This window comes from Carlito syrichta, unplaced genomic scaffold (genome assembly GCF_000164805.1).
Source record: "Carlito syrichta isolate Samal-C Ts95f unplaced genomic scaffold, Tarsius_syrichta-2.0.1 Scaffold311852, whole genome shotgun sequence".
NCBI lineage: Eukaryota > Metazoa > Chordata > Mammalia > Primates > Tarsiidae > Carlito > Carlito syrichta.
Window position 1 is genome coordinate 268,189 of NW_007255948.1, and position 13,367 is coordinate 281,555.

The following is a 13,367-nucleotide window of genomic DNA, read 5'->3' on the forward strand; positions in this document are numbered from 1 at the left end:
CCTCAGCCTTCCAAATAGCTGGAACTACAGGCATGCGCTACCACGCCCAGCTAATTTTTTGATTTATTGTAGAAATGAGGACTCGCCAAGTTCCCCAGTCTCGAACCCGCAGACTCAGGCGATCCACTCACTTCAGCCTCCCAAAGCGCGGGATTACAGGCTGAGCCACTGAGCCCGGCTCAAAGAGCTGTTTCTAATTAGCATCTTTTAAAGGTGAACAATGGGGTAACCCCCTTGGGTTCCCTCCCTCTCTGGGAGTTTTTTGTCCTCTTAATAAATCCTACTTTCTGGGAGGAAAAAAAGAAAGGTGAACAATGAATTTCTGTTTTGTTGTTGTCTAGTAATTCTCAATGTCACCCCTTCAAAGAACCACTGTATTGGTTGATGATCTCATGATGATTTGTATGTCATTATGTATCTGGAGCTTTCTGTCACCTGTTGGTTAATGCAAGGTATATTCTCATTTTCTAGGCTCACCTAGAAATCAATGATCCAAAAATCATTTCACAAGAACCAGAGAGTCCTTCAGATAGTGGACAGGGCAGCTGTGAAACAACTGGACCCTTGAGTGAAGGAGGTTTGTAATATTCAGTGTTTTTATTTTTAGGAAAAGGATATGGGAGCCTGGGTTGTAAGTAGATTGGATTAATTTAATTATTTTCTTGATGTATTAAGTATTTTTACTATTTTGAGTTGGAGTCTCACTCTCTCGTCCAGAGTAGAGTGCACTGGCACACTCACTGCCACTGCAGCCTCAACCTCCTGAGTTCAGGTGATCCTTCAATTTCAGCCTTCCAAGTAGATGGAACTACAGGCACGCGCCACCATACCCGGCTAATTTTTAAAATTTTATTTATTGTAGAGATGAGGTCTTGCCAAGTTGCCTGGGCTGGTCTCGAACTCACAGGCTCAGGCAATACTCTTGCTTCTGCCTCTCAAAATGCTGGACTTAAAAGCGTGAGCCACTGTAGCTAGCTGATGTATTAAGTTATTAATGCCCCAAATTTATTGTTTTATTTATTTATTTATTTATTTATTTTTGAGTTGGAGTCTTACTCTGTTGCCCAGACTGGAGTGCAGTGGCTGCTCCCGGCCAGCGCAGCCTCGACCTGCTGGGGCTCAGGCGATCCTTCCACCTCAGCCTTCCAAGTAGCTGGAACTACAAGTGTGCGCTACCACACCCAGCTAATTTTTTTTTTTTTATTTATCGTAGAGATGAGGTCTCGCCTGCCCAGGTGGGTCTCGAACCCATGGGCTCAGGCAATCCACTCACCTCAGCCTCCCAAAGGCGTAGAATTACAGGCTGAGCCACCGAGCCCGGCTATTGTTTGTTTTATTATAAAAACAAAATAATAGTGCTTGTACCTTTTTGAAACTTTATTTCTATTGTTGAATGTATAAAATGTCTAATATTTACCACATTGCCTGGTTAAATGCATTTATCTTATAATAAAAGGATTTTTAACAACTGCCAGAAGGAGTAGAACAACTTTACACATTATAAATATGTATAATTCCATTTCTCAGTAAGATAAATTTTGCAGAAAAAATGTTTTTCAAAATGTATTTTTAGATTTGCTTTACTATAATCAGTTGTTAATAGTAGTTACTTAACTACTCAAGGTGATATATAACTTGTATAATTGAATATATTTTTGAGAAGTAGTAGGACTAGGAGAAAGCTCAAATGATTGTATACTTTTTTAAAAATTGTGTTTCCTCCAGATTCAGACGAAGAAATATTTGTGAATAAGAAATTGAAAAGCAGGAGGGCACTACATCACAGTGAATCTGAAACAGAAGACACAAGTGCCTCTCCAGAGAAAAATACGTGTAACAGTGCTGAGGAGGAAAATAAAGAGAATGTATATGTTGGAAAGAATACAAAAATCAAAAGGATTTATAAAACTCTGACAGACAGTGATGAAAGTGACCTGGAGAAGTGTTTGTATCAGGAAAATCTTGAAACCCAAGTGACACCTTGCTCCGAGTTGAGTCTCCAATCTGGAAACTCTCAGGATTTTAACACTCACAGAAAGAGTTCCAAAAAACTCATAAATGAGAAAGAAGGAACTGGAGGAAAAGCAAAAGTAAAATCAAAGAGAAGACTTGAAAAAGAGGAGAAAAAAATGGAAAAAATTAGGCAGCTAAAAAAGAAGGAAACCAAAAATGAGGTACATTTTAAAGAATAATTTACTATTGCTCAGGTAGATTAACATTTTGGAAAAAGTTGCTTTTAGTACTTGAGGTTGTTTTTGCACTCAGAATATTGCTTTGCATTGACATAATGGGCTACGAAATTTAAAACTTATTGTTCTTGTTTTTGATATGCAGAGGATATTTCCAAATAACTAGGTTTCTGATTTTCTTTGTGAGTACATGGAGTAATTCTTTACTGCTTCTGATCTGAAGAAAATTAACTTTAAAGGAGGATTTTTTATTTTTTATTTTTTTTTTTATTTTTTTTCAGTTGGAGTCTCACTCTGTCGCCCAGACTGGAGTTCAGTGGCCGCTCCCAGCCACCGCACCTCGCCTGCTGGGCTCCTGCAATCCTTCCGCCTCAGTCTTCTGAGTAGCCGGAATTACAGGCGCGCGCTACCACACCCGGCTAATTTTTTGATTTTACTGTAGAGATGAGGTCTCACCTGCCCAGGCGGGTCTTGAACCCGCGGGCTCAGGCAATCCACTCACCTCAGCCTCCCAAAGGCGCGGTATTACAGGCTGAGCCACCAAGCCCGACTAGGAGGATTTTTTAAATGTATCCATCACTCAGAAGTCTTGTTTACAACTAGAAAAACTATTCTCAAATTTTATAAACTAATTCCTTAATAAGTATTTAATTGACTTTTCAAAAAATCATTTACTATTTGTTAAGTTAATTGTGGACAGTTGCATAAAATCACAGCTTGGACTTCAAAGAATAACTTTGAGTTAGGAACCAGAGAGAATGTTCTAGATGCCATATACTTGTCTGTTGATGAAAGATGGGCTTATTCTGGCCTGATCCAAATTGCCATAAGATGTTGGATTTTAAAATGATTGGTGCTTTTGATTTATGCATTATCCAGGAAGATGATGTGGAACAGCCATTTAATGATAGTGGCTGTCTTATGGATAAAGACCTTTTTGAAACTGGTTTGGAGGAAGAAAATAACTCTCCTTTGGAAGATGAAGAATCTTTAGACTCAATAAGAGCAGCTGTGAAAAACAAAGTAAAAAAGCACAAGGCAAGTGAAACATGATTGCAATTAGAGCTATCCAACTGCTTTTAACCTTTGCTTTATTTTTTTATTTACTGTTACAATCTTAATTTTTTTTAACGGAAGAAAAACGTGCCAATTGATTTAAGTTTTTTGGTTGTAATTTTGGAAACTTGCAGTACAAGTGATAGACATGATAACTTCTTTGGAAACTAGTACTTTGTTATTGCTTTTTTAGGAATGTTGAAAAAAAGTAAGATACTTTATGGTATGATAAGAAGTAGGTAAGTAATGGGGCAGACATATAAATATTATAATACTGTGGCCTTTAAGAAATGAACTATATAGGGTTTCAAGAAGGGTATCAAGGAGAGGCATTAATTAAAACATTGCTGCCCTGAGTGGAAGCATAATTGTTCTTCTTAAGAACAATTGTTCCCAGCACTTTGGGAGGCCGAGGTGAATGGATTGCCTGAGCCTACGGGTTTGAGACCAGCCTTGGCCACTTGTCGAGACCTCATCTCTACAATAAATAAAAATTTAGCCAGGTGTGGTGGTATGCGCCTGTAGGTCCAGCTATTTGGAAGGCTGAGACGGAAGGATTGCCAGAGCCCAGCAGGTCGAGGCCGCAGTAGCTGTGAGTGTGCTGCTGCACTCCAGTCTGGGCGACAGAGTGAGACTCTGACTTAAAAAAAAAAAAATTTTCTTTAGCTCCCTGAGAGTCATTTATCCCTCTTTAGGTAAAGATGTAAGCAGAGATATCTTTTATTTATTTATTTATTTATTTATTTATTTATTTGAGTTGGAGTCTCACTCTGTCGCCCAGACTGGAGTTCAGTGGCCGATCCCGGCCACCGCAGCCTCGACCTGCTGGCCTCCAGCAATCCTTCCGCCTCAGCCTTCCAAGTAGCTGGAATTACAGGCATGCGCTACCACACCCGGCTGATTTTTTGATTTATTGTAGAGATGAGGTCTTGCTGCCCAAGCGGGTCTTGAACCTGCGGGCTCAGGCAATCCACTCACCTCAGCCTCCCAAAGGCGCAGGATTACAGGCTGAGCCACCGAGCCTGTCTTCTTTTATTTATTTTTACATTTTTATGTTTGTTTGTTTTTGAGTTAGTGTCTAACTCTTTTGCCCAGTCTGGAGTGCTGTGTGCTCACAGCTACCACAGTCTTCGCCCACTGGGCTCAGGCGACCCTTCCACCCACCCAGCTAATTTTTTATTTATTGTAGAAGCAAGGTCTCGCCAAGTTGCCTGGGCTGGTCTTGAACCCCTGGGCTCAGGCAGTCCTCTCGTCTTTGCCTCCCAAAGTGCTGGGATTACAGGTGTGAGCCACTACCCCTAGCTCCTTTCTAATCATAATAGAATGCTGTCTGTTTAGAATTTCTATTTGATAATTACTGATTATGTAGCATAATGTGGTGTCAGAGTACAAAAGTAGTCTTCAGCTAAGAAATATTCTCCTATTTGAGCGTTGTTTTTGTCCTGATAATCAACTTGCAATCTCTTTTAGAAAAAGGAATTATTTTCAGAGAATGGGGTCTATTCATTTGAAGAAGAAAATGACTTATCAAAAGACACCATGAGGAAAGTGAGCTAGAGCCCTATATGTTAGTGATATTGATCTCTTTCCACAAGAGATCATGGGTTTTTTCAGGAATAAATTTTCTGTCTTGTTTGTCATTTTCTTAGTACCCAATATATTGCTTTGTATATAGTAGAAACACATGTAGATTGGATTGAACTAACTCTCTGAGACTTGCAAATCAGTTCCTTGAGTTTATACTGTATTGAATTTATTAATGCTTACTATTCTCTCTCCTCTTTTCTTGGAGAAAAAAAACTCTTGAGGAATGAATATCTATCCTATTAATGAATCTCACTTTTTGTTTTCTTTAAGGAAAGAAAGGCAGCCAAGTTAAGTAAGGAAGCGTTAAAAAAACTGCATAGTGAGACTCAGCGCCTTATTCGAGGTAATGCAAACCATTACAGTAACTTAGAGATAAATCATAGTATTTCTTAGTAAGTTCAACTTTGATGTTGGGGATTCTTTTTTTTTTTTTTAACTTTCTTAATGTGAACTCAGATATCAAGTTTAGGATTGATCTTGGTGAGCCAGACACAGTGGCTCATGTTTGTAATCCCAGCATTTTGGGAGGCTAGGGTGGGAGAATTGCTTGAGCCTGGGAGTTTGAGACCAGCCTGGGCTACGTAGCAAGACCTTGTCTCTACAAAAAAAAAAAAATCAAAAAATTAGCTGGGTGTGGTGGTAGGCACCTGTAGTCCCAGCTACTGGGGAGGCTGAGGTGGAAGGATCACCCCCAAGAGGTCAAGGCCCGTGATCACGCCACTGCACTCCAGCCTGGGCAATAGAGTGAGACTCCGACTCAAAAAAAACCCAAAAAACCCAAAAAACAGAATTTATCTTGGTGGATGACCATTGTTCTAAAATCTTAGGAATATTAGTATAATCTGAGGAAATGTTCACTGTAGTGGAGGTAAGGAGGAAGTTTTTTAATGATTTTCTGTGGACTGATTGCATCAGAATTCCTTTGGGAAGTTTTCAAATACTGTAGTCTCTCCTTATCCATAGTTTTAGTTGCCCATGGTCAATCATGGTCCACAAATGTTTAATAGAAAATTTCAGGAATAAGTGACTCATAAGTTTTAAATTGCATGGCATTCTAAATAGTGTGATGAAATCTCAAGCTGTCTCACCCAGGACACTTATCATCCCTTTGTTCAGTGTTTCACACTGTATATGCTACCTGCCTGTTAGTCAATTAGTAGCCTTTTCAGTTATCAGATTTAAAAATTGGCCTATGTCTGTAATTCCAACACTTTGGGAGGCTGAGTGAAAGGATTGCTCGAGCAATCCAGGATTTTGAGGCCAGCCTAGGCAACATAATGAGACTCCATCTCTACAAAAAATAAAAAAAGTAGCCAGGCATAGTGGCACACACTTATAGTCCCAGCTACTTGGGAGGCTGAGTTGGGAAGATCGCTTGAGCCCAGGAGTTGGAGGCTGCAGTGAACTGTGATTGTGCCACTGCACTCCAGACTGGGCAACAGAAACCCTGACTCAAGAAAACAAACATAGTGTGTATATAGTTCAGTACTATCCATAGTTTCAGGCATCCACTATAGGTTTTTTTTTTTTTTTTTTTTGAGTCAGAGTCTCACTCCGTTGCCCAGGCTGGAGTGCAGTGGTACGTTCATGGCCACCCCAGCGAAAACCTGCTAGGCTCCGGTGATCCTTCCACCTCAGCCTTCCCAGTAGCTAGAACTACAGGCGTGCACTACCATGCCCAGCTAATTTTTTATTTATTGTAGAGATGAGGTCTCGCCAAGTTGCCCAGGCTGGTCTCAAACCCACAGGCTCAGGCAATCCACTTGCCTCCCAAAGTGCTGGGATAGCAGGCTGAGCCACCAAGCCTGGCCTTACTGTAGTTTTTGAAACAAATGCCCATGGATAATATTTCCATCTCTACCCCCCAAAAGTAATTAATTAATTAATTAAAATAAATTAATTAAAAGATAAATAAATAAATTAGCCCGGTATGGTGGTGCATACTGGTAGTCCCAGCCTCAGATAGCTGAGGCAGGAAGATTACTTGCATTCAGGAGTCTGATGCTGCAGTGAGCTATGATCGTACCACTGTACTCCAGCTGGGTGACAGGGCAAGACTCTGTCTCTAAAAAAAAAATAATAATTAAAAATAAAATAAATAGGTGTAAAAGCTACTGTTTTTGGTGGGCTTTTTTGTACTTAGCTCTTGTTTTGGTTAAAGGCAGAATTATGTTTCTAGTGATGACATTTGTTATATGGTTTGATTAACTGAATATGAAATGACATTTCAGCATATACAGTATATATATATTTGCTTGTTTTGTTCCATTTTATAGAGTCTGCACTTAATCTTCCATATCATATGCCTGAGAATAAAACCATTCATGATTTCTTCAAACGTAAACCCCGGCCTACTTGTCAGGGAAATGCCATGGCACTACTGAAGTAAGAACCCTCTCATTATAATTTTTGTGAACATTCAGTAGCAAACATCTGGTGTAAAAAGCTCAGATTTCTCACTCCCTTAAAACTGATTTTTATATGCAAAGGAGTGAAAATGTTTTACATTTAGGATAATTTTCAACTCCAACTCTTTCTCTTCTCTAGGTCATCTAAGTATCAGTCAAGCTTTCACAAAGAAATCACGGACACCACAAATACAACTGAAATGAATAGTAACCACCGTACCAAAGGTTCTGAGCAGACAACAGGTACAGAAAATGAAGTGGAAATTAATGCATTATATGTGGCTTCAAAGGAACCTCAGGTCATTACTGGATCAGATGAGTCTTGCAGAAATGATTTGGTGAGAAATGAAGAGTTAGAAATTCCAGAGACACAAAAGCAGAGTGACACTAAACCTTCAGCTGAGGCCAGCTCAGTGTTGCAACAGGAATACAGCTTCCTCAGGGACAAGCACAGTGAGGAGTATCAGGCTGGAGAGCTTGTAGCATCTGAACCTCATGCCCTGGAGAATGAAGAAGGCCTGAAAAACACAGACAAAACTGATAAGAAAGTGGAAGATCCCAGGCAGCAAACAAAATCATCAGCAGCTGTACCACCTGAAAAAGTGAGAAGGTTTAGTTTGGATAGACTTAAGCAACTGGGAGTGGATGTTTCCATTAAACCTCGGCTGGGTGCTGATGAAGATTCCTTTGTGATACTTGATAAACCTGAAACCAACAGAGGTAATTCTTTAAATTGTGGGGAGCCTCCCTGGAGTGATTTATCCTGGCAACTTTTGATTATTTACCACTGTGGATGACAGGGAACAGGAGAGACCAATAACTACCAGATATGGGCTGAGTCCCACATAGATAAATTTGGCAAGGCAAAACCTTGTTTAAAATGGGAAGCCTATTAATAGTTAATATACAAAAGAGATACATTATTATTGGGTTATGATATTTAAGAATTTATTTCTGGGCCAGGTGTGGTGGCTCAAGCCTGTAATCCCAGCACTTTGTGGGGCCAAGGCGAGAGGATTGCCTTAGTCCAGGGGTTCAAGACCAGCCTGGGCAACTTGGTGAGACCTCATCTCCACGATAAAATAAAAAAATTAGCTGAATGTGTTGGCATACATCTGTAGTTCCGGCTACTTGGAAGGCTGAGGTAGAAGGATCACCTGAGCCCAGCAGGTCTACGCTGGGGTGGCCATGAGCATGCCACTGCACTCCAGCTTGGGCAACGGAGTGAGACTCCAACTCAAAAAAATATATATATTTCTGCATTTTCAGCCTGAAATTCTAAGTTTTTCTCTAACCCTGTGTCAAATCTTAAGACATTCAAGAAAATACTCAGTTTTTTTGCAGGTAAAGAGAAACATTTTGTTTCACTTAAATTGTCTGCAAACTGAATGTCTTTTTTTTTCCACTCATAACAAATATTAAAGTATCTACTACATGCAAGATGTTGTGGAACATACCAAGATAAATCTGACATTTACGCTACACTTAAAATGTTTACACTTTTCAGCATGTAATCCCAGCACTTTGGGAGGCCAAGGTGAGTGGATTGCCTGAGCCCGCGGGTTCGAGACCTGCCTGGGCAACTTGGCGAGACCTCATCTCCACTATAAATCAAAAATTAGCCGGGCGTGGTAGCACGCGCCTATAGTTCCAACTACTTGGAGGGCTGAGGCGGAAGGATCTCCAGAGCCCAGCAGGTCGAGGCTGTGGTGGCCAGGAGCGGCCGTTGCACTCCAGTCTGGGTGACAGAGTGAGACTCCAACAACAACAACAAAAAGTTTACACTTTAGTCTTGGTGTGGTGGCTCATGCCTATAATCTCAGCATTTGGGGAGGCCAGGGCGAGAGGATTGCTTGAGCCCAGGAGTTTGAGACCAGCCTAAGCAATGTAGTGAGACCTCGTCTCTACAAAAAATTGAAGTTAGCTGGGCATGGTGGCACACACCTATAGTCCCAGCTACTTGGGAAGCTGAGGCGGAAGAATTACCTGAGCCCAGGAGATCAAGCCTGTGGTGAGCTGTGATTGTGACACTATGTCAAACTTGGGTGACAGAGTGAGATCCTGACTCAAAACAAGATACTATTTACACTTTAGTAGGGGAGATAAATATGCAAATAATAGTAATATGAGGGAGAAAGTAGTGACATCTTTGTTAATGAACATGTCATTGATAATTGGAAAAAAATAACATGAAGAAAAAGGAAAAGTATTCTTTTTGAAAGAAACGTTTAAAATAAAGTGCATGGAAGTTGAGAGGAGGGCTAAGTTTCTTCCAGTGGATGAAGGCTTGAAGAATAGGTGGATATAATTACTTGTTCCTTGCCTTCCCTTTATACTGTGAGTTGGAATCTCCTGTCTTGTTCTCTCCTCTATCCTAGTCCTTCCTCAGTGAGTGACACATTGTAGGCATTTGTATTTATTGAGTGAATGAATGAGCCTTCAACATTAAACTCAAGTGTTACCACATTGAATAAACTTCCTGACTCTTAGGTAGAATTGGGTGCTCCTTCCTCAGCCTAGAGGTAGTATGGCATAATGGTTAAGAGCTTAGACTCTGTAGCAAGATCAGAATTCGAATCTAGACTGTTCTACTAATTGTTTAACCTTGGGTATGCTATTTGACATCTCCAAGCATCTTTCTTTAAAAACAGGAAAACTGGCCAGGCTTGGTGGCTCAGCCTGTAATCCCAGCACTTTGGGAGGCCTAGGCGAGTGGGTTGCCTGAGCAGGAACTGTCTTATTTGTATACATAGCACTCAACAAAGTGCTAAATAAAAGTGTATTGAATGAATGAATGAATGAATGAATGAATGTTGATTCTAACTTCATGTATATCATGGAACAGGCTGGTTTGGAAACTCAACTTTCATGTCAATTATTTCTAAAGGAAAACATGTTACAAGTTAAAAATAAGTGCCAATCATGTGGCAGGCACTGTGCTAGGCCTCTTTATATGTCAAATATAATACGGAAAAAATAACCCAACCTCTTTGAATCTCAATATCTTCATTTTGCAAAATAATACCTGGGCTATGAAAATTAAGAAAGGTAACCAATAAAGAATCTATTGGTGTCTAATATTGTAGATACTCAAAAAATACTTCCTCCCTTTTCTCTCAATCCAGGACTGTTTAGATAACTTCTAGTACCATATAACAAAACTTTCCTTCAGTGTTTCTGGGCAACAGCTCATTCTCATGATTCTTTGCTAATGGAGATATGCTAGCTTTGCTACACAACCCCCTTTGCCCCGGTCAAACGGACTTTCACATTCTCCCAATATGCACCATCCAGAGCTCTTTCTTTCCTCAAGTATGTCCTTTTATCCACCTCCACAAAGTCAGTCCCTTCAATCAGCAGACACATTAAGCATATTTTATACACCAGACACAGCAACTGACAAAGCATCTGCCAACAATAAGTTGTTTAATGAAAGTCTTGATGGGAACAATTTCAAAAATAATGATGGAAGCAGAAACTATTATTTCAGTGCTTCTTTATGCTATCCATTTGTGTATATTTCAACACTTTTTCACTATAGCCCATATAGTTCTTTCTTTTTTTTTCCCCCTCTAAGAGACAAGGGTCTCACTATGTTGACCAGGCTGGCCTTGAATTCCTGGGCTCAAGCAAAACTGCCTCAGCTCCCTGAGGAGCTGGGACTACAAGTATATGCCACCACACCCAGCTTTCCTGTTTATTTATTTATTGATTTATTTTTCAGCTGGAGTCTCACTCTGTCACCCAGGCTGGAGTGCCGTGGCAAACTCACAGCCACCACAGCCTCAACCTGCTGGGCTCAGGCAATCTTCCTCCTCAGCCTTCCAAGTAGCTGGAACTACAGGTACGCACTGCCATGCCCAGCTAATTTTTTTATTTTGTTGTAGAGACGAGGTCTCGCCAAGTTGCCCAGGCAGGCTGGTCTTAAACTCCCGGGCTCAGGTAATCCTCTTGCCTCCACCTCCTAAAATGCTGGGATTATAGGCATGAGCCACCATGCCTAGCCAGTCCCTGCTCTTAAGGACATTAAAGTGTACCAGGAGCTGGGTTTGATGGCTCAGCCTGTAATTCCGCGCTTTGGGAGGCTGAGGTGAGTGGATTACTTGAGCTCACGGGTTCGAGACCCGCCTGGGCAAGTTGGCAAGACCTCATCTCTACAATAAATCAAAAAATTAGCTGGGTGTGGTAGCACACGCCTGTAGTTCCAACTACTTGGAAGGCTGAGGCGGAAGGATCGCCAGAGCCCAGCAGGTCGAGGCTGCGGTGGTGGGGAGTGTGCCACTGCACTCCAGTCTGGGCAACAGTGAGACTCCAACTCAAAATAAATAAATAAATAAATAAAGTGTACTAGGAGTGATAGGCAGGCAAACAGATCATTACAATACTGGATGGTAAGTGCTGTGATCAAGGTATGCACTTGTAGAGGGTGCATTGGGAGCCTGGAAAAAGGGTATGTTGTACAGGGAGTCAAGGAAGCTTCTGAAAGAAGCTAAGTAGAAGATACCAAGACAGCGGTAAGGGAGTGCCTTGGGAACGGGGATAGATCTGCAAACAACAGAGACAATAGTAAGCATGGGGTGTTCTGGCTGGCTCAAGTGACAATTAAAAGGAGATTAGTGACCAGAGACCAGATCATTCAGAGCTTTTATGCCATACTAGGATCTTGGACTTTAGCCTTTTGTTAGTAAAGGCCCATCGAAAGGTTTTTACCAAGGGAAATGACCCAATAAGTACTTTCTGGCGACTGGAGTAGTGAATGCATTGGAAGGGGTTAAGAATAAAAGCATGGCCGGGCTCGGTGGCTCAGCCTGTAATCCCAGCGCTGTGAGAGGCTGAGGTGAGTGAATTGCCTGAGCCCGCGGGTTCGAGACCCGCCTGGGCAACTTAGCGAGACCTCATCTCTACAATAAATAAAAAAAAAATTAGCCGGGCGTGGTAGCGGGCGCCTGTAGTTCCAGCTACTTGGAAGGCTGAGGTGGAAGAATCGCCGGAGCCCAGCAGGTTGAAGCTGCAGTGGCCGGGAGCGGCCACTGCACTCCAGTCTGGGTGACAGAGTGAGACTCCAACTCAAAAAAAAAAAAAAAAAGAATAAAAGCAGTGGAGACAGTTCAGTTTCCTTACATCGTATAGAATAAGGTTTCTATGAGAAAATACATGTGGATTTAAACTTTGTAGTGTGAGAAATGTATTACTTCTGTTGCCTGCAATAACATGGGGAATAATCTCTGTCCTCAGTTCCTCTACTTTCTGGTCTAAGGGCTATGGGAATAAGAACAATTCTAGACCCAAGCTACTGGTAGAGACTTGAGGCAGAGCTGGGGCAGAGACTTTTCAGACAGAGAGGACATGACGGTGCTGGGAAGACAGATGGAGGTAGAGGAACTTGAGCAGGGATTTTAGGATGAAGAGGGTGATAGTTGCATCATAGAATAAAGGGACAAGAAAGTAGATGCACCAATGGTTGGGAGATAAAGAACTTTGAGTATCCTAGTTTTCTCCAGTTATAAATAAAGACACTTCCTACCTCACTGTTATTTTAGATCCTGAGTTATCATCCTACCCAACCATTTCTTTTATTCTATTGACTCCAATAATGACTTGCCCTTCTGTTCCCTTTCCATTGCCAACACCTGTTGCTTTCAACTTTACTGAACTAGTACAAAAGACAATAGCTTCTTGAGAGACTAAGGTGAGAGGATGGCTTGAACCCAGAAGTTTGAGGTTATAGTGAACCAATATCACACCACTGCACCCCAGCCTGGGTGACAGAGAAAGACCTTGTCTCCAAAACAATAAAATAAAATAAAAGAGGCAGATTTATAGCTTCTCTCCCTACTCTTTTGTTTGTAATGTAAACACCATCCTTTGGAGTTGGATTTTTTCTGCTAATGTTAGGGACTCAGATAAAAAGAGTTCCTTCCATTCTTCTAGTAAGACCCTCTAAGGAAATAAAAAACACATCTAGGTGCTTGTCATAAAACTACTGAAGCCGGCTCGGTGGCTCAGCCTGTAATCCCGCGCCTTTGGGAGGCTGAGGTGAGTGAATTGCCCGAGCCCGCAGGTTCGAGACCCGCCTGGGCAGCGAGACCTCATCTCTACAATACATCAAAAAATCAGCCGGGCGTGG

At 41.4% G+C, this 13,367-nt stretch overlaps 1 protein-coding gene across 2 annotated transcripts in view; it reads left to right on the forward strand.

Annotated features, from left to right (window-relative positions):
* CLSPN (claspin) overlaps positions 1–13,367 on the forward strand; it is a 36,144-nt gene that overhangs the window by 4,062 nt on the left and 18,715 nt on the right. For both annotated transcript variants that reach the window (XM_008069186.2, XM_008069187.2), the window contains exons 2-8: positions 472–577; positions 1,726–2,174; positions 3,069–3,227; positions 4,716–4,793; positions 5,103–5,175; positions 7,109–7,217; positions 7,380–7,960. In XM_008069186.2, the coding sequence (XP_008067377.1) occupies positions 472–577; positions 1,726–2,174; positions 3,069–3,227; positions 4,716–4,793; positions 5,103–5,175; positions 7,109–7,217; positions 7,380–7,960 (1,555 nt within the window). The remainder of the gene's footprint in view (positions 1–471; positions 578–1,725; positions 2,175–3,068; positions 3,228–4,715; positions 4,794–5,102; positions 5,176–7,108; positions 7,218–7,379; positions 7,961–13,367) is intronic.